This window comes from Chrysochloris asiatica, unplaced genomic scaffold, assembly GCF_000296735.1.
Source record: "Chrysochloris asiatica unplaced genomic scaffold, ChrAsi1.0 scaffold00052, whole genome shotgun sequence".
In the NCBI taxonomy this organism is placed as follows: domain Eukaryota; kingdom Metazoa; phylum Chordata; class Mammalia; order Afrosoricida; family Chrysochloridae; genus Chrysochloris; species Chrysochloris asiatica.
The window spans coordinates 14,825,787-14,843,257 of NW_006408570.1; the positions used below are offsets into that span (position 1 = coordinate 14,825,787).

At 36.2% G+C, this 17,471-nt stretch overlaps 1 protein-coding gene and 1 pseudogene across 3 annotated transcripts in view; both read left to right on the forward strand.

Moving 5' to 3' along the window:
- The window catches only part of VPS54 (vacuolar protein sorting 54 homolog (S. cerevisiae)), a 144,896-nt gene that overhangs the window by 89,072 nt on the left and 38,353 nt on the right, over window positions 1-17,471 (forward strand). For all 3 annotated transcript variants that reach the window (XM_006862966.1, XM_006862964.1, XM_006862965.1), the window contains 4 exons: window positions 7,859-7,988; window positions 8,622-8,803; window positions 9,237-9,349; window positions 16,594-16,657. In XM_006862966.1, coding sequence (XP_006863028.1) covers window positions 7,859-7,988; window positions 8,622-8,803; window positions 9,237-9,349; window positions 16,594-16,657 — 489 coding nt within the window. The remainder of the gene's footprint in view (window positions 1-7,858; window positions 7,989-8,621; window positions 8,804-9,236; window positions 9,350-16,593; window positions 16,658-17,471) is intronic.
- LOC102833649 lies at window positions 4,725-5,302 on the forward strand (annotated as a pseudogene).

Consider the following 17,471-nt stretch of genomic DNA (forward strand, 5'->3'; position numbering starts at 1 on the left):
TAAAGATTATAGCCTTGGAAACCCTATGGGGCAGTTTTACTCTGTCCTGTGAGTTGAAATTGACTTGAGAGCAGTGTGATAATGGGTTTCTTTAATTTATTTCCACACAGTTGTGTCATTTTCAGTGTACCATTTAAATTTATTCCTTGGCATTTTATCTCTTTAAATGGAATTGTTTTCTTAATTTTCTTTTCAGATTCTTCATTGCTGGGTATTGAAGCCACTGGAGTTTTTGTGTTGATCTTGTACATTGCAACTTTCTGAGTTCTTTTATTACTGGTAGATTTTTTTGTGCAATCTCTAATGAGATATTGTGTATATATGTATATATAGGGTCATATCATCTGTGAATAGGATGATTCTACTTACTCTTTTCTTCATATTTCTTACTGGCTAGAACTTTCAGTGCAGTGCTGAATAGCAGTGTTAAAGTAGTGAAAGACTGTATTCCTAATATCTAGAATAGTGTCTGGCACCTAGGTGGTGCTCAGTAAATATTAAAAGCTAAGTACATCAAGAATGCATCTTGTTCCTGATCTTTAGGGTAATACTTTCAGTCTATCTCCATTGAGTAAGATGTTGTTGTTTTTAAGTGCCATTTAGTCGGTTGTGACTCATAATGACCCCGGATGGGGTTTCCTAGAAGTGGCTGGTGGGTTTGAACAGTGACCCATACAGTTAGCAGTCAAGTGCTTATCCTCTAGTGTTAACCAGGACCTCGAGTATGATGTTAGTAGTTATGGTGTGGCACTGTAGGATAAGCACTGAGCTGCAAGGTCAGTGGTTCAAACTCAGCAGTCGGTCCTTGGAAGCCCTATACAGGATCACTGTGTGTCAGAATCAATTTGACGGTACTTAGCATCAGTTAATATATGGAGAAAGACATATAGACATATATTGTAGTCTATATATTTTTGTTGTTAAGTGCCGTTGAGTTGGTTCCAACCCATAGTGACCCAGTACACGGTTTCTGAGGAGAGGCTGGTAAGTTTGAACTATTGTCCTTGCAGTTCAAACGGACTTTTCAGTCCAGTGCATTAACCCATAGCACCACACCAGGACTCTCTCTCTCTATATATATATATATACACACACACACACACACACACACACCCTTTAGTATGGGTTGCACCTCAATGTAAAGAAAACAGAAATCCTCACCAATGGACCAGTAAACAGCATCCATATAAATGGAGAGAAGATTGAAGTTTTCAAAGACTTCATTTTGCTTGGAGCCATCAACACTCATGGAATCAGCTGTCAAGAAAACAAACCATGGCTTGCATTAGGCAAATCTGCTGTACAAGATGTCTTTAAAGTGTTGAAGAGCAAAGATGCCAGTTTGAGAACTAAGATGCACCTGATCCAAGCCATGATATCATCAATAACCTCATATTGCATGTGAAAGTTGAACAGTTAATAAGGAAGACTGTAGAAGAATTGCTGCATTTGAGTTATAGTGTTGGAGGATAATACTAAGAGTACCATAGACTGTCAAAAGAACATAGCAAATCTGTGCTGGAAGAAGCACAGCTAAAATACTCCTTAGAAGCCAGGATGGCTAGACTTCGTCTCTAACTTTGGACATGTTATCTGGAATGACCAGTCCCTAGATAAAGACATCATACTTGGTAAAGTGGAGAGTCAGTGAAAAAGAGCAAGACCCCCAGTGGGATGGATTGGCACAGTGGCAGCAGCAATGGGCTCAAGTGTAGCAACGATTGTGAGGTGGGTGCAGGACCAGACTGTGTTTTGTTCTGTTGTACATAAGGTTTCTATAAGGCGGTACCGACTTGATGATGGCATCTAACAACAACAACAACAACAAGGAGTTCTGGTAGCGTAGTGGTTACCAATCGGGCTGCTAACCTCTCAGGGGTTAGCAGTTCGAAACTACCAGCTGTTCTGCAGGAGAAAGATGAAGCTTTCTGCTCTCATAAAGATTTACAGCCTCGGAAACCCTGTACAGGGTCGCTGTGAGTTGGAACCGTCTCCATGGCACAGAACAACAACAACAACAATATACATACATATACATAAGTATTTATATATAAATCATATTGAGGATTTTTCCCTTTATTCCTAGTTTACTGAGTATTTTTATCATGAAAAGTGTTGGATTTTGTCAGATGATTTGTCTACATTAGGTGAAATAATCATATAATCTTTTACCTTGGTTCCTTGGTTCTATTAATGTGTATGGACTCCTGGTGTGACACAGTAGAATCAGCACTGGACTGTGAACCACAAGGTTGGCAGTTTAAACCCACCACTGCTCCTTGGAAACATTATACAGGGTCGCTATGAGTCAGAACCAACTCAACAGCACTTAACAACAACAATTAATGTGTATATTTTTCAGCCCTTTGAAATTTACTGAATTTTGTCTTATGCTACAGTAAATGTTCAATGTGTACTTGTAAAGATATATTATGTACTAGTTACATCCAATCAAGTCAAGTTTAGGTCTTCTAGACCATGAATTATTGTTTTCTTTTTTGTCTACTTGTACTTTTAGGAAATGAAGAAGTGCTAAAACACCTTTCATTTTAAGAATCTGTGTATTGTTTAAGCCTATTAATTTTTTTGTCTATATTTTGAGGATATTTTCACAGAATATAGATTTCTTGTTGGCAGTTACTTTGTTTCACATTTAAAAATTAATTCAATTGTCGTTTGACTTTTACTTTTCGGCTGTAAAGTCAATTGTGTACCTATTTTTGTTTCTTTGAAGATTATCTTTTTTCTCTGGTCATTTTTAAGATTTTGTCTTTAAGTTTTACAGATTTGTCAGCCATTTTCTTTCCAAGTATTGCTTATGTTCTATTCTTACTTTTATTCTGGTTGTCCAATTAACATATGTGACAGACCTTTCTCTGAATATTTTATGTTTCTTATGTTCTCTGTATTTTCCATTTTGATTTCTTTGTTCTTTGCTGTATTTCTCAATCTTGTATTTTATTTCCTCAAACCATTAATAATAACAAACATTTTAGGTATAGTTATTTTAAAGTCTGTGTCTTATAACTCACTTATCTGAATTTCTTCATTTTCAATCATGTTAATTACCTCCTGTGTGTGTGAGAGAGAAAGAGACGGAGAACCCCCACTCTATATGAAGAATCTCAGAAGTAATTTGAGGCCTAGTATGATATTTTCATCCAGAAATAATTTAAATTGGCTTCTGGCAGACAGCAAGGGACATTTAGCAGTAGTCCCAAATACTTTATTCCATCAGAGGTTAAAGTAATTTGAAGCTGGGTATTAGCCCCTGTTAGGACTGGTATATGCATTTTCTATTAACCATTAATTCTAGTTTCCACCACTTGTCTGTCCATTTGTCTTATTGTGGTGGCTTGTGTGTTGCTGTAATTCTTGAAGATATGCCACAGGTATTTTGAATGCAAGCTGTGTCAGCCATGGTGGAAAGGTTTCAGATGAGTTTCCAGATGAAAATAGACCATGGAGTATGAGAATGAAACACAATAGTAGTGTGTCTAAGAATGCTTTATAAACTTGGTGTGGCGCTGTGGGTTAAATGCACTGCAAGGTTGATTTGAACTGCAAGGTCAGTGATTGAAGCTAACCAGCCACTCTTCAGAAACCCTATACAGGGCTGCTACAAGTCAGAACCAAAGGTCAGCTATAGAAAACAAAGTCAAATATTATAACAAAATGTGCAAAGACCTAGAAAAGCCAAAGGAAAGAACATGCTTAGCATTTCTCAAGCTTAAGGGAACTGAAGAAAAAATTCAAACCTCAACTTTCGGTGCTGAAGGATTCTATGGGCAAAATACTGAATGATGCAGAAAGCATCAGAAAAATATGGAAGGAATACAAAGAGTCACTGTACCAAAAAGAAATGGTTGGTTAAACAGTTTCAAGAGGTAATATATGATCAAGAACCAGTGATCCTGAAGGAAGAAGTTCAAGGTGCATTGAAGTCATTGGCAAAGAACAAGGGACCAGGAACTGATGGACTACAAATTTAAATCTCTGAACAAACTGGTTGCAGCACTGCAGGCACTTACTCATCTATGCCAAGAAATTTAAATTACCTGGCCAACTAAGGAAGAGATCTGTATTTATGCCCATTCCAAAGAGAGGTGACCTAACAGAATGTGGAAATCATCGGCAATTTCATTGGTATCCCATGTGAATAAAGTTTTACTAAAGGTAATCCAAAAAAGGCTGTAGCCACACATTGACAGAGAACTTCCAGAGGTTCAAGCAGGTTTCAGAAAAGGATGTGGAATGAGGTACATCATTGCTAATGTCAGATGGATCTTGGCTGAAAGCAGAGAATATCAGAAAGATGCTAACTTGTGCTTTATTGACTTTGCAAAGGCTTTCATTTGTATGGATCATGGCAAACTATAAACAACATTGCGAAGTATGAGTATTCTGCAACACTTAATTGTGCTCATGAGGAACTGTTCATAGACCAGGAGGCATTTGTTCGAACAGAATAAGGGAACACTGAATGATTTTAAATTAGGAAAGGTGTACACCAGCATTGTATTAGTTCACCATACTTATTCAATCTGTATGCTTAACAAATAATCAGAGAAGCTGGATTATATGAAGAAAATTGTGGCATCAGGATTGGAGGAAGGCTAATTAACAACCTGTGATATGCAGATGATATAGCCTTGGTTGCTTGTAAAGACGGGAGGACTTAAAATACTTATTGATGAGGGGACTTCGCACAGGTCGCCAGCACCATGAAGACCTGGACCTCTGAGCACGTCTTTGACCACCCCTGGGAGATGGTCACAACAGCTGCAATGCAGAAATACCCTAACCCGATGAACCCCAGCGTGGTGGGCGTGGATGTCCTACACAGACACGTGGACCCCTCCGGGAATTGCACAGCCAGCGACTCCTCAGCACCAAGTGGGGCCTGCCCTCAGTTGTGAGATCTCTTATTGGCACCAAAAGAACCAGAACCTACGTACAAGAACATTCTGTAGTTGATCCTGTAGAGAGAACAATGGAACCGAAATCAACTAATATTTCATTCACAAACATGGTGTCAGTAGATGAGAGACTTATATACAAACCATATCCTCAGGACCCAGGGTAAACTGTTCTGACTCAAGAGGCCATAATCACCGTGAAAGGCGTCATTCTTAGCAGCTACCTAGAAGGCCTGATGGCGAGCACTATGCCCTCCAACACCAGCAAAGGCCGAGAAGCCAGGGTGATCCGCAAGTTAAACGCCGAGATTGAGGAACTGGCCGCCTCAGCCAGAGGGAGCATAAGGACACCGATGGCGGCTGCAGCGTTTGCAGAGAAATGACAAGTGGCATTCAGCATCAGGTCCCAGGTCTCCACGCTGGCAGGATATTTATTTGTTATTTAAGAAGCAACTATTTTAGGTAGACTTTTTTAAAATTTTAATGAGCTGGAGAGAGTCTGTGTGACTCTTGATCTAAACAAAGAGGTGCAGGGCTTCCAACTAAGAGGGATCATCAAACAATAGTGTTACTTAAAATGACTAATAATACTTTGGGTTCCAGTATTTATGTGAAAACTTAATGATTTTGGGAGAAACTACTTTGAAATTGGTATCGGTGTATTAAATCTCCTGAAGGTAGAATTTGAAAGTGTTCCTGGCATGGGAATTCTACCTGGCTTTGGACCAACCCCAAAATACAGCAGAGCCATTGGGAGGCACACAGAGACTGCCCTTCTGCACTGGACTGCAACAACAAGCGCAAAGGACCTTAAATCATAAACTTTTAAAAGCCATATAATTTGTATAAAATATCTTGCTCTGCTCTAAATCACCATTTAAAGGGGGAAAAAAAAAAAAAAAAAAAAAAAACAAGCATTTTGATTTGCTATTTAAATGGTATTTTTGGAATAAAAACAATCACTAAAGTAATATGAGGTCCACAAAAATAAGATTTTATTGTTTAAAGAGTACTGTATTGATTTGCCAAAGTTTTGTAACTTAATAAAAGCATTAACCTTCCTTAGATTTGTAAAAAAAATACTTACTGATGAAGATCAAAGACCACAGCCTTTGGTATGGGTTGCACCTCAATATAAAGAAAACAAAATCCTCACCACTGGACCAATAAATTGCATCTATATGAATGGAGAAGGTTAAAGTTGTCAGTGACTTCATTTTGCTTAGTAAACCATCAACACTCATGAAAGCAGCAGTCAGGAAATCAAATGACGTATTGCATTGGGCAAATTTGTAGTACAAGACCTGTTTAAAAGTATTGAAGAGCAAAGATGTCAGTCTGAGGACTAAGGTGTGCCTGACGCAAGCCATGGTATTTTCAACTGCCTCATATGCATGTGAAAGTTGGATAGTGAATAAGGAAGACCATAGAAGAATTGATGCATTTGAGTTATGGTGTTGGAGGAGAACATTGGAGTACCATGGACTGCTAAAAGAACACATAGATCTCTGTTGGAAGAAGTACAGCTAGAGTGCTCTTTGGAAGGCAGTAAGGCCAGACTTCATCTTTCATACTTTGGACATATTGTCAGGAGGGACCAGACACTAGAGAAAGGATATCATCTTTGGTAAAGTGGAGGGTCATAGAAATTGAGGAAAACCCCCAATGATAAGGATTGGCACAGTGGCAGTATCAGTGGGCTCAAACGTGGCAACGATTGTGAGGTTGTCCCAGGACCAGACAGTGTTTCATTCTATTGTGCATAGGGTCGTTGAGTCGATACCAACTCGATGGCACTTAACAACAACATATTACATCTTATAAAAATTACTGTTTGCTTGTAAGATCCTTGATGAATGCTTAGCACTTTTCAGCATTGTTGTTGTTAAGTGCCGTTGAGTTGGTTTTGACTCATAGTGACTCTGTAGGATTTCCAGGGAGCTGCTGGTGGGTTTGAAGTGCTGATCTTATGGTTGGCAATCCAGTGCTTATCCAGTGCCACACCAGGAATCTTCTAAGCATAGTGAACACTGAGTAAATTTGAGTTGAGTTTAACTGAATACTAGCTCTCATAATTTTCGGTAAATAGAGGGATTCCTTGCCATGAAATAACTTTATTTCCTTCTTCCTCCCCGTTATGTGTCATCCTTGGTGCATTTGTAAAACTTCTCTTTTGCCGCTCCTGTTTATCTATGTGTATGTATATCCTGGTGTAGCACTATAGGATAATCACTGGACTGATAAGCACAAAGTCAGTGGTTCAAACCACCAGCTACTCCTTGGAAACTCTATATGGGGTTACTATGAGTCTGAGCAGACTCAGAGGCACTTAACATTAATAACAGTGTATACCAGGGGACTTTGAAGAGTTCATGAAAAAGTATAATTAAAAGATACTAGAGTTTTTCCACAAACTTTTTATGGCCCCCTTATATATTCGGTATTATTTTTGTTCAATATCCAGTCAAAGGCTGAACTGAATGTTTACGATACGACAGCAGAGAGAGATTATGCTTACATTAAACTAAAAAAACTAAACTTGACATTAGGTCAGTTTTGACATATAGCGACCCTATAGGACAGAGTAGAATTATCCTAGGCTGTAAATCTTTATAGAAGCAGGCTGTTGCATCTTTTTCCTGTGAAGTGGCTGCTGGATTTAAACAACCAACTTTCTGGTTATCAGCTGAGCACTATAACCACCGGGTTACCAGGCTCCTTATTTTTCTTCTTAAGGCTAGGTAGTATATACATATTTGCATTATCTGAGCATGTTTGAGTGATGTTTCAGTACAGAAACTGTGAAGTGTTTGACACATCACAAAATTTGTCTCAAATGTGAACTTTTATAGATTTTTGTTCTTTTAACTGATATATCACTTATAGAGAACAATGGACTTGAAACTTTACCTGACCAAATCTCATTTAATCATTTTCAGGGTCAGTGAAGATATGAAGTTAACTGACTTGGAGCTAGGAAAACTGGCAAATAGTATCCAGGAGTTACTGTGTAGTGCGTCAGATACATGCCATGATCGATCTGTCAAATTTCTCATGTCAAGAGCAAAGGTTAGTTATTTTGATAAGGCTTTAGCTATTTTATATTTTATAACTGATATAATTTGTTTTGAAAGTCTTGAATTATGTCTGTGCTGTATCACTGTTTTTATAATGTGTATTATATTTTTGATACTTATTAAAAGTAATAGCATTGTTGGTGTAGCCTGTTAAGGAGATGTAAAATAATCCAAATAAAAGAAGTAAGAAAAATTATTAAAGCAAATAAGTGACTAAAGAACTTATTTTAACATATAATGCCTTAATAATTAAGTTGAAACACTAATATACTATTGTCTGTGTAGGGTATGTATATGGTCAAACTTTTATTAAGTTAGTTAAACTCCAATAGTATTGAAATTTTATAGTATAACTTGAAATCATTTCAGCTACTATATTGTCTAAAATGGGATAGGTATCTGTAAAGAGGTCAAATTTAGATTTTTACAAAAATTTATATGCAACTTCTTTATATGAGGGTTGTGGGACTAAAGTGTTTAGATGGAAAGTGTTCAGAGATTTCATTAGAAGTGATAAAAATGATTTCTGTTTTAGACTTATTAAAACTTGTTAAATTGGTTTTATAGGTCATCCATGCATGGTATATTAATGCTCATGATTTTTTGTGTTATCTTTAAAATTTAGGATGGTTTTCTTGAGAAGCTAAATTCCACGGAGTTCATAACACTTTCCAGGTTAATGGAAACATTCATTTTAGACACTGAACAAATATGTGGAAGAAAAAGCATGTCATTACTTGGAGCACTTCAGAGCCAAGCTAATAAATTTGTAAATAGGTTTCATGAAGAGAGAAAAACCAAGCTCAGGTATCTCCATATCCATTTATTCTCCAATTTTTTCCCCCTTCTTTCTTTACAAAACACAATGTAAAATAGGTTTAACAGATTGACCAACCTGAATGCCCTTAAATTTTTTTTTTTAATTTTTTTAAATTAAAGGCATTCATAGAATTACAGTCAAATTTCCTGGCTTTTAAATGGGAGGTTTTTTTCTTTTTTCCTTTCTACTCAATGAAGTAAATTATCTTTTACCACTAGTCTTGGTTAGGCTAAGGAATCTGAATAGGAACATATTTTCCTAAAATATTGATATTGTTTATAAATGATTTCAATTTACTAAGGTGCCCAGCACTTTTAAAAGTCTATGTGGTTATTCAGCTCTTTTTCCTTTTCTGTTCAACCAAGGAAGATGACAGTGAAATATTATCATTAATCTCCCTTTCTTTTCACTTTTGAATAGCCTCCTTTTAGACAATGAACGCTGGAAGCAAGCTGATGTTCCTGCAGAATTTCAGGATCTTGTTGATTCTATATCAGATGGAAAGATTGCTTTACCAGAAAAAAAATCTGGGGGTACGTGTTTTCTTTCACTCTTTCTTCTCATTTTATATTATGTTTGTTTATTTCCTGTGACTGTTTAATATTTCTTTAATTAGCAATACCGCTCAAAAAGCCCACAACTAATATTTCCAGCTTAGTCAGTAAATAGTTGACAGGGAGAATACTAAGGTACTTTCAAATATCTATTGAGTAGCAACCATGTACCAGACACTGACCCAAGAATGTTACATATATTACCTTGAGTTTGTCTTCAAAATAACTTTTAAGGAAGTTACTGTTATGGCTCTGTTAAATAGTAGGTGATTTGAGCCTTTAGAGGTTAAGGAATTTTGTCCAAAGTCATGAATGATGAGCTAATATTTAAAGGCAGTTTCATATGATTTTATAGCTATATTCTTAATCACTATACCATCTTATTGAGTTTATTCATTTAGAAAAAACTAGGAAGCTTCTTTTCTGTGTTAGATATTGATAACTAAAAAGCTATAACAGTTGTTGTCAAGTTGATGACCTCATGTGAATCACAATAAAGCTGTGCTCCAGAGTTTTCGATGGCTAATTTTTTTTAGAAGTGGTCACTAGGCTTTTCTTCTGAAGAACATCTGGATAGACTCAAACTTTCAACTTTTTAGTTACAGCTGAGCACATTAACTGCATCATTCATTGGTTGTTGTTGTTATGTGCTGTGGAGTCAGTTCCGACTTATAGCGACCCTGTACGGGGTTTCTGAGGCTATAAATCTTTATGGGACCAGAAAGCGTCATCTTTCTCTCATGGTACAGCTGGTAGTTTTGAATTGCTGACCTTAAGATTCACAGCCTGATTCGTAACCTACTCTACCAGAGCTCCTTTCATTCATGGGTAAAGAGATAAAAAATATAATTCTACTTTAAAGGCGCTAAATCGAATGTAAAATATATATATATATATATATATATATATATATATATATATAAGGAGCTCTGGTAGCGTAGTGGTTACGAATCGGGCTGCGAACCTTAAGGTCAGCGGTTCGAAACTACCAGCTGCTCCGCGGGAGAAAGATGAGGCTTTCTACTCCCGTAAAGATTTACACCCTCGGAAACCCTATGCAGGGTCGCTATGGGTCGGAACCGACTCGATGGCACATAACAACAACAACAACAACATATATATATATATATAAAATCATCATAAATTATGTAGTTGTAATATGATAGAGAAAAATAGAAAGAACGTGAGAAAAAGAGGACTATGAAGATAGAGAAGTAGAGGCCAAAGAGGAAGGCAGAAATCCAGAAGAACATAAAAGTAAATTAAGAGTTTCAAGGGGGAAATTGTCTTAGTTATCAAATATAGGCTGAGTTTCATATCAAATGGTTATCATGGCTGGGAGATGTTTTTGTATACCAGTTAAAGAGTAGTCACCATATGATAATGATATAAACTAATTTACACTGTGTCCTGTAATACCAGCTTGAAATTATGAAATTTCTGATTTTTTTTTTTATTGAAGAGAGAAATTGTCATTGTTTCTAATTTTATACATTTATTGAAAGTCCTAGTGTGGCATTGTAGGATAAGCACTGGACTACTAATCGCAAGGTCAGCGGTTCAGACCCACCAGCAGTTTCTTGGAAACCCTGTACAGGGTCCCTAGGAGTCAGAACCAACTTGACAGCACTTAACAACAACAATGAAAGTTTAATATTTTTACATAGAAATATTTTCAAATTGTATAGTTCACGTTTTTACCAAAAGTAACTATAGTATAAGAGTGAGGGTGAGTAAAATACAGGTAGAGGCAGATAGGGAATTATTTGCAATTTTAGTAATAGTAGAGTGATAGGAGTCAAATTATAGCTCACTGCTGAAAATAACTGAAAGGTGATAAGAAAGGCATACAAGAAATATAGCCTACTTTCCTAACAAATTTGGCCATGAAGGAAAGTAAAGAGGTACCTAGAGAGAGAGAAGCAGCCAAGATGGCCAGACTTTGTCTCTCATACTTGGAACGTATTATCAGGAGGGATCAGTCAGTCCCTGGAGAAGGACATTATGCTTGGTAAAGTGGAAGGTTGGTGAAAAAGAAGAAAACCCCTAACAAGATGAATTGATACAGTGGCAGCAGCAATGGGCTCAAACGTAACAAAAATTGTGAGAATGGTTTAGGACTCTGCACTGTTTCGTTCTATTGTGCACAGGGTCATTATGGGTTGGAGGAACTGACTTGACAGCACTTAATAACAACAGTAGAGAGAGAAGAGAGAAATTATTACCTTGATCCTCTCAGAGAAAAGCGATTTGTTTCTTTTTTTTAAAGACAGAAGAAACTGAATTATGTTTTTATACTTAATAAGAAGAGGAAGGAAGTAGATACAGGCTAGGAATGAGAATGATTTGTAAGGCAAGTCTTCTGGAATTGAACTGGAATTCATGAGTTCAAGTTACCTCTTATACCACTCTAACAAGAGGAAAGGGCTTAAGAACAGGTATAAAATATGTTCATATAGGGCAGATAAAGGACTCAGAGAATTAAGAATTCTGTTACTTAGTGACCATTTGAGGAGTCCCATGGTAGTGTGAAGAGTTAAGCATTAGACTACTAGCTAAAAGCTTGATGTTTGGAAGTCATAGCCTTGAAAATCCTATGGAACAGTTCTTTTCTGTACACATGGGTGACCATGAGTTTTAATCATCTCCACTGCAACTGATAACAGTGACCATTTTTTGGAAGGTAACAGTGTTGGGGGTAGTTATAATTTTTTTAACATTAGTGGTATTATATTAGCAAAACAAAACTGAAAGAAAAATAAAACACTGATTATTCTAGACTAGATCACTAGTGTAGAATTATAAAACTCTTTGTTACTCATCTACTCATTCAAGCTTTATTTGACTGTTTCCCACTCTGAGGTTTTGTCATGTAGGATTTTAGATTTTACTTAGAAAATTAATAGATATTTAAATTTATCATGGTAGCGTAGTGGTTACGAATCGGACTGCGAACCTTAAGGTCAGCGGTTCGAAACTACCAGCCGCTCCGCGGGAGAAAGATGAGGCTTTCTACTCCCGTAAAGATTTACACCCTCGGAAACCCTGTACAGGGTCGCTATGGGTCGGACCCGACTCGATGGCACTCAACAACAACAACAAGTTTATCATGCATAAATGTGCTTAGTTTATTGCAGTGTAGTCATGGCAAGGCATGCGAGTATGACCTCACATATCTTCAGAACCAGCGAATCAGAATTAATAATTACAGTTACAATGTCAGCTAAATGGCTATATTAAAAATGTTTAGACTTCAGGCTTTTACCTGTAATGATAGGTCTCAGGAGGAAGGCTTAGCATGGCTTGAACTCAGCAGATGTCACTTGTAGCTAGGGTCACAGGTTGGCAGCAACAGGCAGAGTCTTGGCAGAAAAAATGAGAGGCTAGAGAAAGATCCCTTTGTTTCTCCCTTCTCTCAGTTCTTGATCAGGAATTCAGGGTTTACATGTGAATTTTTCACTTTGTCCTCACAGGATAAGGGCCAGCATGACATCAAATGTTATGTCATTTCTCCAGTATTAGAGATTAGCTGAATATAGCTTTTTTTTTTTCTTCAAGGCTAGGCATTAGGGAGATTATTTAGATTTATATCTCAAGGGTGGATGGTTTACGAAGATTATATTTGTATGTTTTCTTTTATTATAGCATGCTGGGTCACAATCAACTTAGCGTTGTTTACCACATTTGCCATATGCTTTACATGCTTCTGTGTCTTAAGTTCAGAAGTTTTATAAATAACTTTTTAATGACTTACAGGTTTCTAATGATATATAGTGTGGTGCTGGAGGATAAGCACTGGACTGCTCACTGCTTGGTGGTTTAAACCCTAGACAGAGTTTAGGAACTGACTTGACAGCACTTAACAGCAACAGTGATTTATATTTAATGTTAGAGAGCCTCACAAAGACATATTTCTATTTCAAAATTCATATTATGAATGATTATACATAAGTATATTGAAAGCGTAATAGTGACTCATACCTTATGTGGTTAGAGATCATTATAGAAATATATAGAATAGGTGGTATGCTACATACAAGAGATCTTCAAAAAGTTTGTGAACATTTTTCATTTTAAATTATATTTTTTCACGAACTTTTTGAAGCCCCTTTGTGTTTTCTGCTTGGGAACATTTTTTTAGTATCACTGTTAAGCAAATACAACAATTGTTGAATTAACAATTGTAAATGTAGAGTGATTGAATTAACTGTGATTTTTTTTTTTTTTTTTTCTCCTGTAAACTAAACTCTTTATTTTTTCTTCCTCTTGAGAGGATACCAGCAGTTAAGAGGTTATTTTTACATAATCTGCTTCTGCCCTAGTTTTTTGTTTGTTACCTGAAAGATAAGAAGGTATACTTATTGGAAGTAGATTAGCATTTTTCTAGTTCTAATCAGTTAAAAAATTATTTTTATTCATTTACCCACCACACATTTATTGAGTTACTAGCTACTCAGCTAGACATTAATGGATAATCATATTTATTGAGTGCTTACTAGGTGCCATACACTATTTGTTCTAATGCATTTTACAAATTTTATGTAATTTATAGTTCCATGATCTAGAAACTGTTTGTATTCTCATTTAATAAATTTAGAAACGGAGGCTTAAAGAGTTTAAAGAACTTGCCCAAGGTTGCACAGCTAGGAAGTGGTAGAACTCAGATTCGAATTCAGCAGATTCACTTAAAAAAAAAAAAAGGTCAAACTATATACAGTAAAATCCACTTCCATTCCACAGCGTGTAGACAAAATGATTAGTAACATTGATTAAATTCTTCACATTGTATTGACATTCTTGTTATGTCTGTTCTGGTTGTTTTACTTCCATTTATTTAATTTCCTTGTCCCTCAGCCTTCTCATCTATGTTTTAAAATACCTGTTGACCCTTTGGTGTTATATAAATAATTATTTTTTAAGTAATGCACTACTTAAAGGTGACTGTCTTTATTCACAAAGTCAGGGATTAAAAACTTACTAACCACTGTTCAAAAGCCTTATACTTGGAATCAAGTCAGCAGTACTTAGCAAACAAAACAAAGCTTTATTCTTTGGGCTAACGTATCACTTAGTTTAAAAGTGTCTTTAGGGACAGTTTCAATTCAAGGTTTGAAGAGCAACTTGGGTACCTAGTCTTAGAGACTTCTGCAGACTCAACATTTCCAGTAAGTATGGATTCTTTTAGAATTTTAATTTCTGTTTCTTCCGTTTTTTTCTCCTTTTTGTGAAGGCTTTCCTATTATGTTCCTAATCATAACTTTTTGTAGTGAGAGCTACTAGGGCACTATCTAGTTCTTTTGGTCTCAAGGTGGTCCTCAAGGAGTGGTTCATGTAGACAGTCCTTCAGTCCAGTTCCTTCTTTGTTTTCTTGGGTTTCCTTCTTTCTATATATTTTATTCCAGACGAATAAAGGCCAGTAGATGTATCTTAGATGGCCACTTAAAAGCTTTTAAACCCTAAGACTACTCACCTTGGAGTCCTGGTGTGGCGCTGTGGGTTAATGCGTTGGACTGCAATGTCTATTTGAACCACAAGGTCGTTGGTTCAAACTCACCAGCCACTTCTTGGAAACCTTACACAGGGTTGCTGTTAGTCAGAACTGACTTGACGGCACTTACCAACAATTCTCCTTACTGAGAGGGAAACATAAACTTTAAGAACTATATTATGCCAGTTGTCCTACAAAACCATGGCTCTAAATTGAGCAGATTGACTTTTGAGCCCCTTCTCTTAGCTACTATGCTATAGTAATCTTTAGTGTAGAAAATTGGTAAAGACACAGTCCCTATATTCCAAAAAATATATAGTCTCAAAAATTTAGTGAATTTTGATTAATCACACCGAACTTGTTTGCTTAAAAGAGAAGTAGAAACGTCACATCTTAAAAGGAGTGCAAAGGGATTTGAAACTTACAGAAGCATGATAACTTGCCCATGGTAATTTACTTTATTTTGCTGATCTGAGACAATAACCCATTCCACTGTATTTTCACCTTTACATGCTGAATTTTGTATTATAATTTTAAGAAACACTACATGATGAAATAAAGTAAGTTCTGGATTGAGAATTAAATAGTCTCTCCATCAACTTTCAATATTAATTTGTATTCAAGAATAACAATATGTAAAAGATAAGTGATTGAAATGCTAGCTCTAACCCTACTAAACTAATGTTAATAATATACGTATTATTGTTACATATATGTATTATTACATATACATTCATCCTTCAGTATCTGCAGGGAATTGGTTCTAGGACACGTTTACTCTCCCACCCCCTACGGATAACAAAATTCATGAATATTCAATTCCTTACATAATAAAATGATGTATTATTTGCATATAACGTATGCATATTCTCCCATATACTTTAAGTCCCTTTAGTTTATTTGTGATATATGGAAACCAACTTACAGGCACTTAACAACAGCAATAATGCAACGTTAGTGAGTGTGGTGACTCTGTAGGATAAGTGCTGGACTATGAACCACTAAGTTGGCAATATGAGCCCACCAGCCGCTCTGCAGGAGAAAGATGAGGCTTTATGCTCCCGCAAAGATTTACAACCTTGGAAATCCTATACAGGGTCCTGTTTGTGGAACGGACTACACAGGTACTAAACAACAACAATACAATGTAAATATTATATAGATAGCACTTTACACTCCCTCTTAACCTTTGAAGTATTGCTTTGACCACTTAATTTTCCATCTGCAGTTAGTTAGAATCTGTGGATGTAGAACCCACAGATTCAGAGGACAGAATGTATAGTATACACTATTTATATATATGTGTGTTTGTGTAGATAGATAGATATATAGATAGGAGTCCAGGTGTGACGTTGTAGTGTAAGCACTGGATTGCTAACGGAAAGATTGGCAGTTCAAACATATAAGCTGCTCTTGGAAACCCTATACAGGATTGCTATGAGTTGGAACTGACTCAATGGCACTTAACAACACACACACATATTTATTAAAGGATAGATTTCTGATGTGCTGTTGCTGGATCAGCACTGGACTGTGAACCACAGGGTTGGAAGTTCAAATCCACCAGTTGTTCCTTGGAAACCCTATATAGAATTGCTATGAGTCGAAATCAACTTGATTGCAGTTGACAATAACAGCAACAACATATTAAAGGGCAAGCACTGGACATTTTTTCTCCATTATTTTGTTTCATCTTGAATTCTTGTCTCTCTTGTTTATTTGCTTTACTATCTAGCTACAGAAGAAAGGAAACCAGCTGAAGTTCTTATTGTTGATGGACAGCAGTATGCTGTTGTTGGGTAAGTGATATGTTTTCTTTATTATTTAAGTCAGTTTAAAATAGGTCTTCTAGTTTTATTTTGAATTAATTTGGAAAATTGAAATTAAAAATTTTAATTTTAAAAAACTTTGTGGATTAATTTTTTTATGTTCTGCACTGTGTTGTATGTTGAGTACTGGCTTAATTAAACGGGGTTGTTTTTTCTCATAACAGGAAATCTAGATGGTCCAAGGGTGGTATAGTCATTCCCCATGTTGCAAGTATCCCAGACTAAAATTGTGGGCTCTGCTTAGGTTTGATTCCCGGGGTCTCTGCTACTCTTCGTGACTTTGGACAAGTTACTTTGTGTGCCTCAGTTTGCTGATCTATAGGATAAAACATGAGTAACAATACTGTACCATAAAATTATTGTGAAAATTAATAGATAATACAAATAAAGCATTTAACACAAAGCCGTTGTAGCGCAGTGGTTAAGCACTTGACTGTTAACTGAAAGTTTGGCACTTCGAACCCACCAAATGGCTCCATTGGAATAAGTCCTGGCCATCTGCTCCTATAAAAACTGGAACCTAGAAAATCCTCTGAAACAGGTCTTTTCTCACACATGGGGTCTCTGAATTGGAATTGATTTGACGATACCAAACAGCAACAGTGCTGAATAAAAAGTTGATAATTGTTAGTTATTATTTTCATTATCATCATTTTAGTCATTGAGTCATTACTCTCTTGCCAATAACAGTTTATCAAATTCACATTAACAAAGAAAATATAAATTTTAATGTTGCAAGTCTGGTAATAGATGCTTTTTATTAAATGTTGCTTGTTGTTACATG